The sequence below is a fragment of the Globicephala melas genome, chromosome 4 (genome assembly GCF_963455315.2).
Source record: "Globicephala melas chromosome 4, mGloMel1.2, whole genome shotgun sequence".
NCBI classification, from domain to species: Eukaryota; Metazoa; Chordata; class Mammalia; order Artiodactyla; family Delphinidae; genus Globicephala; species Globicephala melas.
In genome coordinates, this window is record NC_083317.1 from 25,291,469 (window position 1) to 25,306,751 (window position 15,283).

Genomic DNA, 15,283 nt, shown 5'->3' on the forward strand with positions numbered 1-15,283 from the left:
GAACAATTCTAATCTATAATTTGTTCTTGAAAAATTAAACAGCAGGAATTGAACAAATTTTTGGTGTGGTTTACAATCAGTTTAAAAATTGACCATGAGTACCATTAGTTCCTGAAATGTGAAAAGGCTTTAATTACAATTTGCTACAATTTGTTCTTCTATTATTTGTTACACTTTGCTCTTCTTGCTTGATTTTAATTGAAGATGAATGCTCCATTACCAACCGAAGTTTAAAAAATTACCTATACCCTCAGTATATACTTGAAAAGACAGGCAGTTGTTCTGTTTCCCAGAACCAACTCAAAAACTGGCAACTTGACTGAAGAGTCTTCTACTAAGCAATCCTAATTCAAATGTTCTTGGATAAAATTCAAACTTCAGAGTTTAACTACATACTTTGAAGTGCACTCAGAGCATATTGGAAGAAAGTGTAGGCTACAGAATATTTTTTAATCTATTTTATATAACTAAGTTACTCGAAAAAGAAAACAACATCCTATTTTGCTATGGTTTTCAGGCAGTTTTCAAAACCTTTTCACAGAGAATGTGATGCAAGTGTGCCATCATGAGGTAATAAAGGTGATGCTGATTTATATTTCAAAAATAATGTGTATCAAAGTGAGACACATACCTTTAAGCCTGTATAATGATGATCGATAACTTTAAATGGGAAAAATATATAAGATGAATAATCAGAAAATGAACCACACCTATTATGTGCTCTTTACTGTCATGGAGTTTATAATTTTCATAAAAAAATAGTATCCATGCATATCAAAAAATAACCATAGAAATATCCTATATGTGGCAACTTGTCCTAAAACAAGTTATAAGGCCATGAATTATTTTTCTTAGTCATTCTAAACTCATGACGTGAACCTCACTATTAGAACTGAATTCTCTAAATTTGCCTGAAAAACATAATCAAACTGCATTATTATTTTTCAATATCATGGAGGTTTTATGTTAATTTAAACAGTATCAATTCACCATCCATGTCACTAACTTTCTTAAGCCTCTGAATCCTCGTTTGCCACTTTTACTTGATTCTCGTCTTTATTTGTGTTTTAAAGTTAGCATTATATCTATTTTTGAAAAACAATTTAAAGTTGTTGTGGGAAAAGTGGACAAATCAATTACTCTATCCATCTAGGATTTTTCAAGCATATATAAGTTGTTTTATTTATTATTTAATCATGAATGATTGTGAGTTCTTCACCTCAGCACCACCTCAAACTTCTATAGCATAATTTCTACATGAAAGCCCTGTCCATCAATCTATGTTCACTGAAAGATTATTTTAAGAGAATTCTCTATGTGAAACTGACCTTTGCTCTCTTTTTTCTCCTCCAGCTGTGAGCTCTAATTCTAGTTTGTGTTATTAATAGAGTCATAATAATGTTAACTTGCTAAACAGCTTCTTTTACAGTCTTTAGTTATTTAGGTTTTCACAACTTATAGCTGACTATAGCAGAACCAAGATTTCTTTAAATTGTTTTTTTCTTCTGATGAAAATTGCATCAGCAGGAAAGTTCACTTTTTAGCTGACCTATGAGAAGAAGAGATGCTGACTCAAACAGCCTTTAGGACAATGTTCAGGCCTGTTTGGAAGTTGGCAAGTGTCTCCATAGATTGTTTGCATGCACAATGTATGTGCATGCCTTATACGTATGTGCACAATAGATGGGCAGAGATCATGTTTGATTTATGTTCCTAGAGAATTCAAAACCCTGAGAAAACACACAACTAATAAACATTGAGCCAGCAGAAGGAGCTGGGTCCTAAGAACACACCTATATGAATTCCATTCCATTACAGGAAATTTCAGATAGTGCAATAGAATGGCTGATATTATTTGGCAGGCTCATTGATCTCTCACTGAGAATTTTTTTTTGATGCTACACTTAAAAGAACTTCGTAGTCAAAAATTATAATCCTGAATACCCAGTAATCCTACTCAGCCATGGCTGGGTTATATCTGTTTTGCCAAAAGTCTGTCCTGCTTCATGACATGTAACATTAGGTTCTCCAGAAATATCCTGAAATTAAATGAAAGAATGTACGAGAAAGTCCCTAGCACAAGCCTATATCTTGAAATGATAATATTTTGGCATTCTGAATTTTGCTATTATAAGTAGTTCAATATTATTGTAATTTTATTTTAAATGTGTTCAGGAATATTCTTCTTAATCTTTACTTAAGTGCAGGAATTCCCAGAGGCCCTTTAGAGCAGAACTAGACCTGTAGATTATCCATTTCCACTAAAACTCAGCAACTTCATAGAAAACTGAACAGGCAAACTGATCATATTCTTAAGGGCAAGCTAAATATTATGATAAACAATCTTAGCAATGTAAGACAATTATAGTTTATTTATCACTTACGTTATAGTCCAAGAAAGATGGCAAGAGGCTGTGTTCTGCAGACACTTAGCATGCCGGTTCCTCCACCATCCCTTCTGTGCCAAGTTCTCCCCTGGATCCTTTGCAACCTGCTGAGAGACAATGGAAAAATGTTATAGAAGATCTTTTTAGAAATCATATCTGGAGATAAACACAATCACTTTCACTATAGTTTATTAACCAGACTCTGTCACGTGACCCATTTTAGGATATGCAGTCTAGTCATGTACCTAGAAAGGGACTGAATAAGGGTATGGCAAACATACAACAATCTCTGCCACCAGGGTCATCACTCAGCTTTTTGGAAATTTATGAACCCCATTGTACAGCCCAAAGCTATTGATATCTTCCCCCCAAATATGTAGTGAGTGGACATGAAGAATTACTAAAGTGTCACCAGCTTTGCAAATAGGTTTTACAAATTCTAAAACCAGTCTTGTTTTTTTCCTTTTTTCACTCTATCTTTTTTTGCTCCCTCCTGTTTGTTGTGAAGTGCTGTTGCAAACGTGATCTATATTCTAATTTTAAAAACACTGGACATGATGAAATTCCTTTAATTTTCTGTTTCTTCTTTCATTTAAAATCTCTCTCTCTCTCTCTCTCTCTCTCTCTCTCTCTCACACACACACACACACACACACACACACACACACATCCTGCTTTTCAACGACTGAGTGATGTCACCCTGATAGCTCTATATATTGCTGTATTAGGCTAATATGAGGTATTGCCTGGCTTTGAATCAACCTTTGTAAGCTGGAAGAACTTATGTTAGTTAACTTACCCGTTCTGTACCTCAGCTTCCCCACCTAAAACTTCATAAATTTGTGGTGAAGGGGACATTAACACTTATATAATGACCTTAGAGCAATGCTGGCACATAATAAACATTCCACCAATGCTAACAGTTGTATTTTAGGGCTGGTAGGATTGATTGTTCTTTCTTACTGTGTTCCTAAGTGTCATAGTTTAAATATAAACTACTTATAATAGTGGTGGATTTTCTTGCACTGCCTGTACTCTTGGAGCCCACATGTTTCTTGACAAACTGTGACTAAAAAGCTCCATATATCACTTAAAATACAAGCAGACACTATTCTTACTTTTATGGTCATTGAAGCTAAGTGATTTTCTCATTTATTCGGCGTGGTTTGTGATGCACAGAGAGTTAAGAGTGAAAAAGGAGATTTTTTTTTTTTACAACTAGAAAATTATTTCGCTCTGCATTAAACAGACATATATTTTACTGTTTATCTTCAAATCATACAAATTAGCCTTAATTGTCTTTTCTGCTCCAGCAAGTATTACACGTAAGGTGATTCAGTTCTCTCAACAAGTCACAATTTTTTCTCTTTAATTTCCTGAAGTCTATGATATTGGGTTATTATCTTTTCTGTTCTTAATTTTTTTTCCCTTGGGAATTGGGCTATAATAATCCAATGCATAATCCAATGCAATTAATTCCTAGGACATTATTCTTAAATGGACTTTGTCTTAAAATTTATTTACCTTTCTTTATGCCTCTACCTTATATGCCTTTTAAAAATGTACACCAAAAGTAGCAAAAAGCCAACCAAAATGTGGTATTTTTATCAAGATTTCTATGTGCTTTTCAATTTCTTTCTTCTGTTCATATAAAATGTTTGATGTCATATAATAGCTTGTGTTTTATAACTTGGCAGAATTACTGTGTAATGTTACAGTGGGTTTTTCCATTTATCAATTTAGGATTAGCTTATTCTGCACTCAGATTCCAAGGGCAGCAATTTAATTTTGATAAATTTCCTTGATTTCCCTGCCCTCTATCAACACTTCCAACATACGAGGAATAAACAAAATACCAAAAGAAAAAGGACATATTCCAGGAGTCATTATTTTAGAATTTTGGTGTCAACAGTAGCAAGAATATAGAAAATAACCTAAGAAAAGCTAAAGATTGTGAAAATCAAATCAGTTTTATTTTTAATGCATACTATACATAGCAAGTATAAAATAAAAAGCTACAAATTATGACTCCTCTTTCATGCTTTCAAGATTTTAATCTAGTAGGAAATGACTCAGATATAAATTAAGACAACTAGTAATTCATGACATTAAGGAGATGTAAGAGAAGTACATGAAATAAATGTGCAACAAGAATTAAAAGAGGAAAATGAGTTGTCATGGGAGAGAAAAACACACTCAGAAATATTGAATGAAAATATTGAGCTAGATTGTGAGTCCATACAAAAGGAGCAAAAGTGATGAAGGTTAAAAGTTGTGTGCAGTAGATTGAATGGAAGGATCTCTTCAGGCCCCTTTCACCATATGTATCATTTTCCTGGCCATTTTCTGATCATTTTCAGGAAAACGTATCACTAGTGTGCATAGAGGAAGTTCACCCTAGCTCCAATTTAATGGGGAAAATAAAGCAAAAAATAGTAGTTGCTTCTTTAAATTGGAAGTTTACAATTAAGGTGTATTTGTTTTCTTACAAATATAAAAGAATATACTAAAAATGCAACTTAACTATGGGTATTTAGAAATAGAATGATATTCTAAAGGATCTAGAATGGGTTGTGTAAGAGTATTTGAAAATAGCTAATAGATTTAAAACACAAAATCTGATCTATTTCCATTCGATCATTTTAGTTTTGTGAAATGGCCTCGTAGAGATTTAATCATGAGTAGTCTATGAAGGTTCGTTAGGCAATTTGAATCCCATTTCATTTGAGAAACCCTTCCAAGATTGTTTTGTCTAATATTAATTGCCATTTTTTCATAGCCACAGCTTGTGATGGAAGATTTTTGTTGACTGGATCTTCTGGGTCCTTCGAAGCTGCCCATTATCCAAAGTCTTCTAATCCAAGTGTTGTTTGTCGGTGGATTATACGGTAATATACCATCTTCTATTCCATGTTCTTAAGTCATAAAGTCTTTCTCTGATGCAGTTAGTCTTATCATATTTAGTAATGTATTTATGTTTTGGACAATTTTTTTCATTAACTACGAAGCAAAGCCTTCCCAACTGATATCCTGTCCAAGAAATTTCTCTCTCATTCTTAACCTTTTAAAAAGGAATTTTGCCCTATGAACAATAAATGGGGCCATCTCATTGGGCTTTGTAGAAAGTTTTTTTTTTCCATATAGTTGGCACAAATCAAATGCTGCCAAAATTAACAACATGCCTGTATGTCTGTGTATTGCAAGAAACTGTATTTCACTTAGCTGCATCTTAGCTACAGAGTAGTTCCTTTCTCATTATGCTTGCATCCATGTGAAATCTCCGACGGTGTGATTTGGTCATGGCAGATCAAGAGCTGGGAAACCCATTATACTCATACTTTGTGTTGTATCTTGAATAACACTTAGTTCACTTACTATATATTTGACCTCCAAGTCTTAATTCAATTGACGAATCCAATCATTATGATGATCAAAATAATCAAACTGCTGATAGCTTGTCTACTTTAATATTTGCCTAAACGTTTTTCACAGAGGAGTAGTACCTAATGTTTCTCTCAGATATTTCAAGGTAAAGATCATTTGTACTAGAATAAATATAAGGAGCTCTGAAATAAACTCATTACAATTGTTTTAAAAGTACAAGATTTCTCACAGCCTTAAATAAGTTAAGATGCAAGTAAATTTCCCCCAAAATATACAGTTGACCCTTGACAACAGAAGGCTTAGGGGTGCCAATAGCCCATGCAGTCAAAATCCCCATATAACATTACAGTTGGCCCTCTGTTCTATGGTTCCCCAGGGTTTGTGTAGTATACATTTATTGAAAAAATCCACATATGAGTGGATCCACATACTTCAAGCCAGTATTGTTCAAGAGTCAACTGTATATATATATTTTCTATTAAGCCACTGAACATTTTTCCCCACAGAGCATTCAGCATAAGTGCTCTGTGGAATTCATTTTGAGAAATGCATTCTAGTTCGTTCATTTTTCTTTACAACTGGATGAGATTATGGTTTCCCAATCTGACCTACTATATATTTATTTTAATCATTGTGATAACTCACTAGAAAATGGGGAATCAATATAACAGCTGGTTAGAGAAGGCTAAAAGACAGAGCTTTGGGTTCTTGCCAAACAAATGATAAGAAATGGCCCCATAAAGACTCACAAGAGTTGTTTTCCTGAGTAGACATATTCCAGAGATGAGATGAGGTATGAAGGGAAGATTGTTCTAAGCACATTTACTTGGCATTATTCAGGAAACCAAGAACATCTTGTTCTGCTTAAATAATTTCTATTTTGGAGCTCAGCCTCATGTAAGTCATGTGATATAACTAAGAGCACTATTTCCTTTCTTTCATGCTCTAAAGAACATGTTACTTGTGTTCCAAAGATAAGATTTTGTATTTAAAATGGCAGTTCTAGGTAATTCTTGTCAAGTGAAAACTTAAAAATTTAGAGGACATCATTTCTAATATAATCACATCATATTTAAAGAGAAGCATTTATAAATGGCTATTAGCATTGTTCATAAAAAAAATGAAAAATATTCAATTCTTTACCTAAAATGCCAGCAGAAAAGCTTAGAAAAATCTTAAATTACTTCCTTTGAAAATTGAAAGAAAATGAATTCTAACTGATCTACATTCCTAACTACACAGTGATTTCTTCATGTGATCTTTGAAATTTTATTAATACTAAATAATGATAATTTAATTGTTCAATCCACTTCTTAGGAGAGCTAGGTCAAAACTACAGGGAGGTCTTATAAGCAGATCACAATAAACTTTTTATATAATAGTACATAATATCATTTATGTAATAATCACACTATGTTAATTAAAGATTTGTATGGTTCTATTCTTTTTACTTCTTTTTCCATCACTTAATTTTTAAAACTATTTTAAGAAATCCACCATTAATCTAGGGATGATTTTTAAAACCTATAGAATCTAAAATAAATAAATACAGTACTTCATGATAAAATTATGATTTAAAATTATATAAATAATCTAAGTGTATTTTCTTCTCAAAACTGATTACTACATTAGAGATGTATTAGACCTGATGGTTTGTTTTTCCTAATGGTGATCAAAATGGGGTTAAGACAATAATGTTTCTTACAAGCTTGGAAGACCAAATAACTAGTGGAGAAATGGTTAAGATGCAATTAAGCTATATTTTGGGATTATATTAAGACCACATGTAGCAGAGTGTCAGTGATGGAGAATGTGAGCACTGGAGACTGTCGGCATGGGTTTCAAATCTGGCTTCTTCAGATTCAAGATATGTGATCTCAGAAAAATAACTAAATCTCTTAGACAAAATTTCTACATCTATAGAGTTCAATATCTCTAACTACAGGGGTCAAAGTCATTATGAAAAGTAATATTGAATGTAAAACACTTAGCACTCTATTATATGCTCAGTAAAAATGGGCTCTAAAAAGAGTAGCTATTGATACAAAAATGTAAAATATAAAAATTACATTTAGGAAATTATCCTTTCCTTCAAAAATTCAGAAGGTAACTGTGGTTAATATTATAAAAACATCAGATATGATATTCTACAATTAATCTCACCTTTATAAATGACTTTGTTTTATTGCAAATAAGTTGGCTTTTCTGAAACAGAAGAAAGTAGAAAACAGTATGCACTCATTTCTCTCCTCTACCTATCTACTTTGAAAAAGTAAACAGCTTCTGAACACAAAGTTTCCTAGGAAGCTCCTCTTGCATCCTTTAGTTTCTTGAAAACAACATCACTTGTTAAAAAAACAAACAACACAAACAAGCAAACAACAACCAAAAAAAACCTCACTGTTTTCTTGCCTGGAGACACCAAAACTTTCATTAAAATAAGAGAAACCATCCCTGAAGGCAGCTTATTTCTTCTTCCTCTGTCTTCTTCAGTTTTGATGCTGGATTTCCTAAAGTTCGCACTAGCAGGCTCACTTTCCACATGGCTGAAGAGACCTAACAGAGGTAGAATTTTTTTAAACAGCTGCCATCATCTGCTTCTCTCTCCTTCTCTCAGTCTGCTCTGGGAGTATCTCCTGCTCCCTCATGTTGATCTCCTTCCACCCCTGTCAACCTCCTGTGGTTACTAAATACATCTGAGGGTAGCCCATGAGCATGGCATCTTCTGCATCTGCCTATCTTCCTCCAGTGGCCCTCAAACCTGAGAGCACATCACAGTCGCTCCTGGAGTATTTAAAAATGTACATCCCCAAACCCATTCCAGAACCATGGAATCTGAAATCCAGGGTTGAGGTCCCTGTGTCAATATTTTTTAAAACCAACCCACCATTGTTCTAACATCACCTTCCTGACAGCAAACACTGGTCATATCCAAAAACCTGGGTTACTGCTTACATGTCTTTTAATCCTCTCCTGCTAGTCGCTGCCATTGCAATGTTGTCAACCACACTCCTTGAAGACTAAACCTTAGCCCTACCTCCAGCCCCTCATCAGGGATCTAATATGTTTGCCAAACCTCAGGTCTTGCCCCAAATGGACCTTCCCCAACCATGAAACTTAGAGTTTCAAAATTAACTACATTTGTGATGAATGTCCCCAGTTTACCAACTGATCAAGGTACTACTGATAACTTACCGAAAATCCAAACTTGCCATGCCCCTGGGCAGGAGCCATGATTCAATCAGCAGCCTCCACAGCCAGCCTCTGAAGCCAAGTATCTTCTCAGTCTTCTTCTTGGCTTCGGAGACTAGATCTCTCCCTATTATCCACCCTTTCAATATTCAACCAGCTTCAACATTATCTATGCTCTGCTTTAATTGTTTGGCCTTCCTCCTTTTTGCAGAGTTCAGGGGAACCTTGTACCTCCAAACACTAAAGAATTACTCACATTTCTGATCCTACACTTCAGTGAGACAGTAGAGTTATAAATAGGCATTGCCCTGGACACCTTTTCCCCAAACTGAAAATTAAAATTTGAACATTTTTCCCCACAGAGCATTCAGCATAAGGTAGATAAGCCATTGGCAACTTGATTATTTTGATCATCATAATGATTGGATTGGTCAACCAAATTGAGAGCTTGGAGGTCAAATATATAGCAACTGATCCAAATTTTATTCAAGATTTAGCACAAATGGTATATATACAGGGTGTTCTCAGCTTTTAATCTGCCATGACTAAATCACACCATAGGAGATTTTCATACAGATGTTGACATAATGAGATAGGAATTATTCTGTAGCCAAGAAGCCTCAGCATTTGTTCCCCCACAGATATGTTGATTTAACAGTGAAATGTGAACCAAAAGTCATTTATGGGAATTCCAGAATTCAGTTAAGAAGTTGAATACCCCAGGTGAACACAAAGCCAAGGACAGCTGCACTGAAATGGACAAGAAGATCAAGTTTATTTTACCCTCCATCAACTCCTTCCCCAACACAGCACAGCTCAGCACAAGTCTTGACTCACTACTTCTTCCTTGGAAGGAAAAAGAAGGATGAAACATGCATCCAGTGTCCCAGCTTTTCCAAGAGCTGCCTAAGAGACTAGTTTCTGTCTCACCTCATATGGATAAGTGATGGAACTGGTATTGTTTGGATGCCTGAGAGATACTGAGAACAAAGAGAAGTGGATACAGCTTGCTATGGCCAGCAAGGCTTGATACAATTGGGAGAAAGTGTGCAATTCAAGGCTTCTCCCTAAGGATGGAAAGAAAGAAGTGCAGCATGCTTCCAACATTCTGTTTCAAGAGCTTCCCCAGCAACGGGTATATGTCTTGCATGAATGAGGAGCTGATGAGCCAGCACAATTTGCATGGACTGTGGCTGCAGAGAACAAGGTATAGTTGGGTGACATGCTGTGGTAGGACCAGAGAATATGCAGCACCACATACAGACACCAGACAGAGCAAAAAATTAGACACCACTCAAAAAGAAACTTGCAAGGTTCTAATTGCTCTTGAAGAGTCAATGGATCTCATACTAAATCAAAAAGGAAATTAGAAAATGTCTTGAAGCAAATGAAAAACAACAACAACAACAACGTACTAAATCTTATGGGATAGAGAAAAAGAAGTGCTAAGTGGAATAACCTAGAAGAAAAGGATAAATCCCTAGAAACTTACAATCTACTAACACTGAATCATAAAGAAATACAAAATCTGAACAGACCATTTCCTAGTAAGAAGATTGAATCAGTAACCAAAGACCTCCCAACAAAAAAACCATGACCCACTGGTTTTACTGGTGAATTCTACCAAATATTTAAAGATGAGTTAATACTAATCTTTTTCAGACTCTTCCAAAAATTGGAAAAGAAGGAACACTCACTTTGATACCAAAGCCAGACAAAGTCACCACAAGAAAAGAAAACTACAGTCCTGATAATATACCTCTGATAATATAAATGTACAAATCCTTAAGCAAAATACTAGCAAACCAAATTCGATGGAAAATTAAAAGGATTATACACCATCACCAAGTGAGATTCATCTCTGGGATGCAAGGATGTTTCAATATATAAAAATCAATCAACTTGATACACCACATTAACGGAATGAAGGCTAAAAATCACAGGATCTTCTCAACAGATTCAGAAAAAGCTTTTGACAAAATTCAACACCCTTTCATGATAAAAAACACTAAGCAAAATAAGGATAGAAGGAAATTACCTAAATCTAATAAAGGTCATACAAGAAAAGTTCAGAGTAAATATCATACTCAATGATGAAAACATAAAGGCTTTTCCTCTAAGATCAGGAAAAAAACAAGGATGCCCCCTCTCACCACTCTTATTCAACTTAATACTGGAAGTCCTAGCCAGAGCAATTAAGCAAGAAAAAAAAATACAATATATCCAAACAAGAAAGGAAGAAGGAAAATTATCTGTTCACAGGTGGCAAGATCTTATATATAGAAAACCATAAATTCCACAAAAAAAACCTGTTGGAAATAATAAAATAATTCAACAAAGTTACAGGATACAAAATCCACATAGAAAGATCACTTGTGTTTCTATACACTAATCATCCAGAAAGGAAATTAAGAAAACAGTCCCATTTACAATAGCAGTAAAAAGAATAAAGTACTTAGGAATAAACTTAATCAAGGAGGTAAAAGACACAGTGAAAATAATAAAACATTACTGACTGAATTTAAAGACAAATAAATGGAAAGACATCTCATGTTCATGGATTTGAAGACTTAATATTGTTAAAATATAATAATGTAATATAATAATGTCCATACTACTGAGCATGATCTATAGATTCATCACAATCTCTATCAAAATCCCAATGATATTAAAAGAAAAAAAGAATCCTAAAATTCATATGGAACCACAAAGAACCCCAAATAGCCAAAACAATCTTGAGAAAGAGAACAAAGCCTCATACTTCCTGATTTCAAAATATATTACAAAGCTACAGTAATCAGTACCAGTATAGTACCAGCATGAAAATAGACATACAGACCAATGAAACAGAATAGAGAGGTCACAAATAAGCCCACACATATATGGTCAAATTATCTTTGACAAGGATGTCAAAACTACACAACAGGGAAACAATATAGTCTCTTCAACAAAGGGTGTTGGTAAAACTAGATATTCAGATGCAGAACAAAATTGGACCTTTACCTTACACCATACACAAGAAATAAACTCAAAATGAATTAAAGGCTTAAACATAAGACCTGAAATCATAAAACTCCTAGAAGAAAACATAAAAGGAAAGCTTCATAACATTGGTCTTCACAATGATTTCCTGGATTTGAAAACAAAAGCGCAGGCAGCAAAAGCAAAAATCAACAAGTGACAATATATCTCATTAAAAACCTTCTATACAGCAAAGGAAACAACAGAAAACAACAGAATGAAAAGGCAACCTAAGGAATGGAAGCAAATATTTGCAAACCATATATCTAATTAGGGTTAATATCCAAAATATATAAGGAGCTCCTACAAAACTCAATAGCAAAATAAACCAAATAAAAAGTGGGCAAAAGACTCAAATAGATATTGCTCAAAAAAAAAGGCATACAAATGGCTAAAGTGCATCGCTCAACATAGTAATCATCAGGGAAATGCAAATCAAAATCATAATGGCCATTACCAAAAAAACAGAACATTATAAATGTTGGTGAGAATGTGGGGAAATTGGATCCCTTGTGTGCTGTTGGATGGAATGCAAAATGGTGTAGATAGTATGGAAAACAGTATGAAGCCTCCCTAAAGGCATAAGAAATAGAACCACCATATGATCTAGCAATCCAATTTCTTGGTATTTTTCCCAAAGAATTGAAGTCAAGATCTCTAAAAGATACACACTCCTATGTTCATTGCAGCATTATTCACAATAGCTAAGAGGTGGAAACAAACTAAATGTTCATTGACAGATGAATAGATAAAGAAAATGTGGTGTATACATACAGTGGAATATTATTCTGTCATTAAAAGAAGGGAATCCTATCATAGGCAACAACGTGGTTGCACCTTGAGAACATTATGCTAAATGAAATAAGCCAGTCATAGGAGGACAAATCCTGCATGATTTCACTTATATGAAACATCTAAAGTATTCAAACTCAGAGAGTCAAAAAGTATAATGGTTGTCATAGGCTGGGAGAGAAAAAATGGGGAGTTACTGTTCAGTGGGTATAGTTTCAGTCATGCAAGTTGAAAGAGTTCAAGAGAGCTGCAGTATAATATTGTGCTTATAGTTAAAAATACTGTTCCATACATTTAAAAATTGTTAAGAGAGTCTATCATGTTACATATTCTTTATCACAATTAGAAAAATACATTCAAATTCTAGAATACATTGAGTTGTGCCAACTGTTAAGAGTGTAATAGTCTATTTTTTGCTTTTAATTTAGTGTAAACCAAGGACTTTCCATTCAACTGAACGTTGATTATTTTAATACATATTATACAGATGTATTAAATATTTATGAAGGTGTGGGTTCAAGCAAGATTTTAAGAGGTAAGTTAAAACAAATATACAGTCCATTATCAAAATGAAAATATGTGGAAAACTTTTTGGAGTGATGTGCTTTCCCTTTGATTTTTTTTTTTTGAGGTTGTATGTCTGGTTTTATTTTCTTCCAGATATGTAGCAATATGATTTGTGAAATAACCCATTCTCTTATTGATGCGAGTTGTTTGTTTGTTTGTTTATTGGAGTATAATTGCTTTACAATGCTGTGTTAGTTTCTGCTGTACAACGAAGTGAATCAGCTATATGTATGCATATATCCCCTCCTTCTTGGACCTCCCTCCCATCCACCACCATCCCACCCATCTAGGTGATCACAGAGCACTGAGCTGAGCTCCCTGTGCTATACTGATGGTTCCCATTAGCTATCTATTTTACACATGGTAGTGTATTTATGTCAAACCTAATCTCCCAATTCATCCTGCCCTCTCCTTCCCCCACCCCCCATGTCCACACATCTGTTCTCTACATCTGTGTCTCTATTCCTCTCCTGGAAATAAGTTCATCTATACTATTTTTTTAGATTCCACATATATGCATTAATATATGATATTTATTTTTCTCTTTCTGACTTACTTCACTCTGTATGACAGACTGTGAGTCCATCCACATCTCTGCAAATGACCTAATTTTGTTCCTTTATATGGCTGAGTAATATTCCACTGTATATATGTACCACATCTTCTTTATCCATTCATCTGCTGATGGGCACATTTAGGTTGTTTCCATGACCTGGCTATTGCAAATAGTGCTACAATGAACACTGGGGCCCATGTGTCTTTTCGAATTATGGTTTTCTCCAGGTATATGGCCAGTAGTGGGATTGCTGGGTCATATGGTAGCTCTATTTTTAGTTTTTTAAGGAACGTCCATATTATTCTCCACAGTGGCTGTATCAATTTACATTCCCACAAACAGTGTAAGAGGGCTCCCTTTTCTCCACACCCTCTACAGCATTTATTGTTTGTAGACTTTTTGATGATGGCCATTCTGACCACTGGGAGTTGATACTTCATTGTAGTTTTGATTTGCATTTCTCTAATATTTAGTGATGTTGAGCATCTTTTCATGTGCCTCTTGACAATCTGTATGTCTTCTTTGGAGAAATGTCTATTTAGGTCTTACACCCATTTTTTGATTTTGAACTGAATATGAGCTTGTACTTTAAGTTACTGAAAGGAAAAAGAAAAACTGGTCCTGATTATAAAAATTAATAATTTAGTGCTCTGTGTAATCAAACTTCTTAGTAATAAATGATGTACTGTTTCACATGATTCTCTTCTAATTGATGTTTTAAAAATCATGTGGAATTCTACTATACTGTAAGTGTTGCTCCCCATTCAGCAAAATTCAAACAAACCCTAAAAACAGCTATTTTGCTTCAACAATGAATCTCTTCTTTTTCTATTTTTATTATGCACTCTGCTTCTCAGTCTCTTGAAGGACTATTACTAATAAAGTTGGTAAAACAATGAGTAGATCAGGATGTAGTCTCACTAAATGGAAGGTGTGGATGGTATTGTTATTATGTAGCCATTTGTCATTATGGACATAGACACCAATGGGAACTGAGAAAGGGTAGGGAACGCTCTAATAATACATGTGTGACTACCCCACTTTATTCCATCTGGTCCCCAAATGAATAGACCTATTCATGGTATCCAACAAAAGTAGGAGTGAAATTCCAGGAGGAAATAAAATAAGGATGAAGAAAAGAATGTGGCAGTGGAGTCCAGGGAATAACTAGTTTTCCTCACACATTTGAGGAATAGTCAATAGTCATCTTAGCAGAGCTAAGGTTACAAGTGACATCTCTTATTAACATGTATATAAAGCTGTATTTATTTTAATAATTTTGGATTTTAAATTGCACTTGTGAATAATGAAAATTAGATCCTATCGAATAAATGTTTTGATTGACTTATTGATTTGAGAAATATTTAAGCATATGATAATAATA

The 15,283-nt window shown here is 34.3% G+C and overlaps 1 protein-coding gene across 2 annotated transcripts in view; it reads left to right on the top strand.

Annotated features, from left to right (window-relative positions):
• TMPRSS15 (transmembrane serine protease 15) overlaps window positions 1-15,283 on the top strand; it is a 130,651-nt gene that overhangs the window by 29,110 nt on the left and 86,258 nt on the right. For both annotated transcript variants that reach the window (XM_070045390.1, XM_030877793.2), the window contains 2 exons: window positions 5,167-5,275; window positions 13,205-13,311. In XM_070045390.1, coding sequence (XP_069901491.1) covers window positions 5,167-5,275; window positions 13,205-13,311 — 216 coding nt within the window. The remainder of the gene's footprint in view (window positions 1-5,166; window positions 5,276-13,204; window positions 13,312-15,283) is intronic.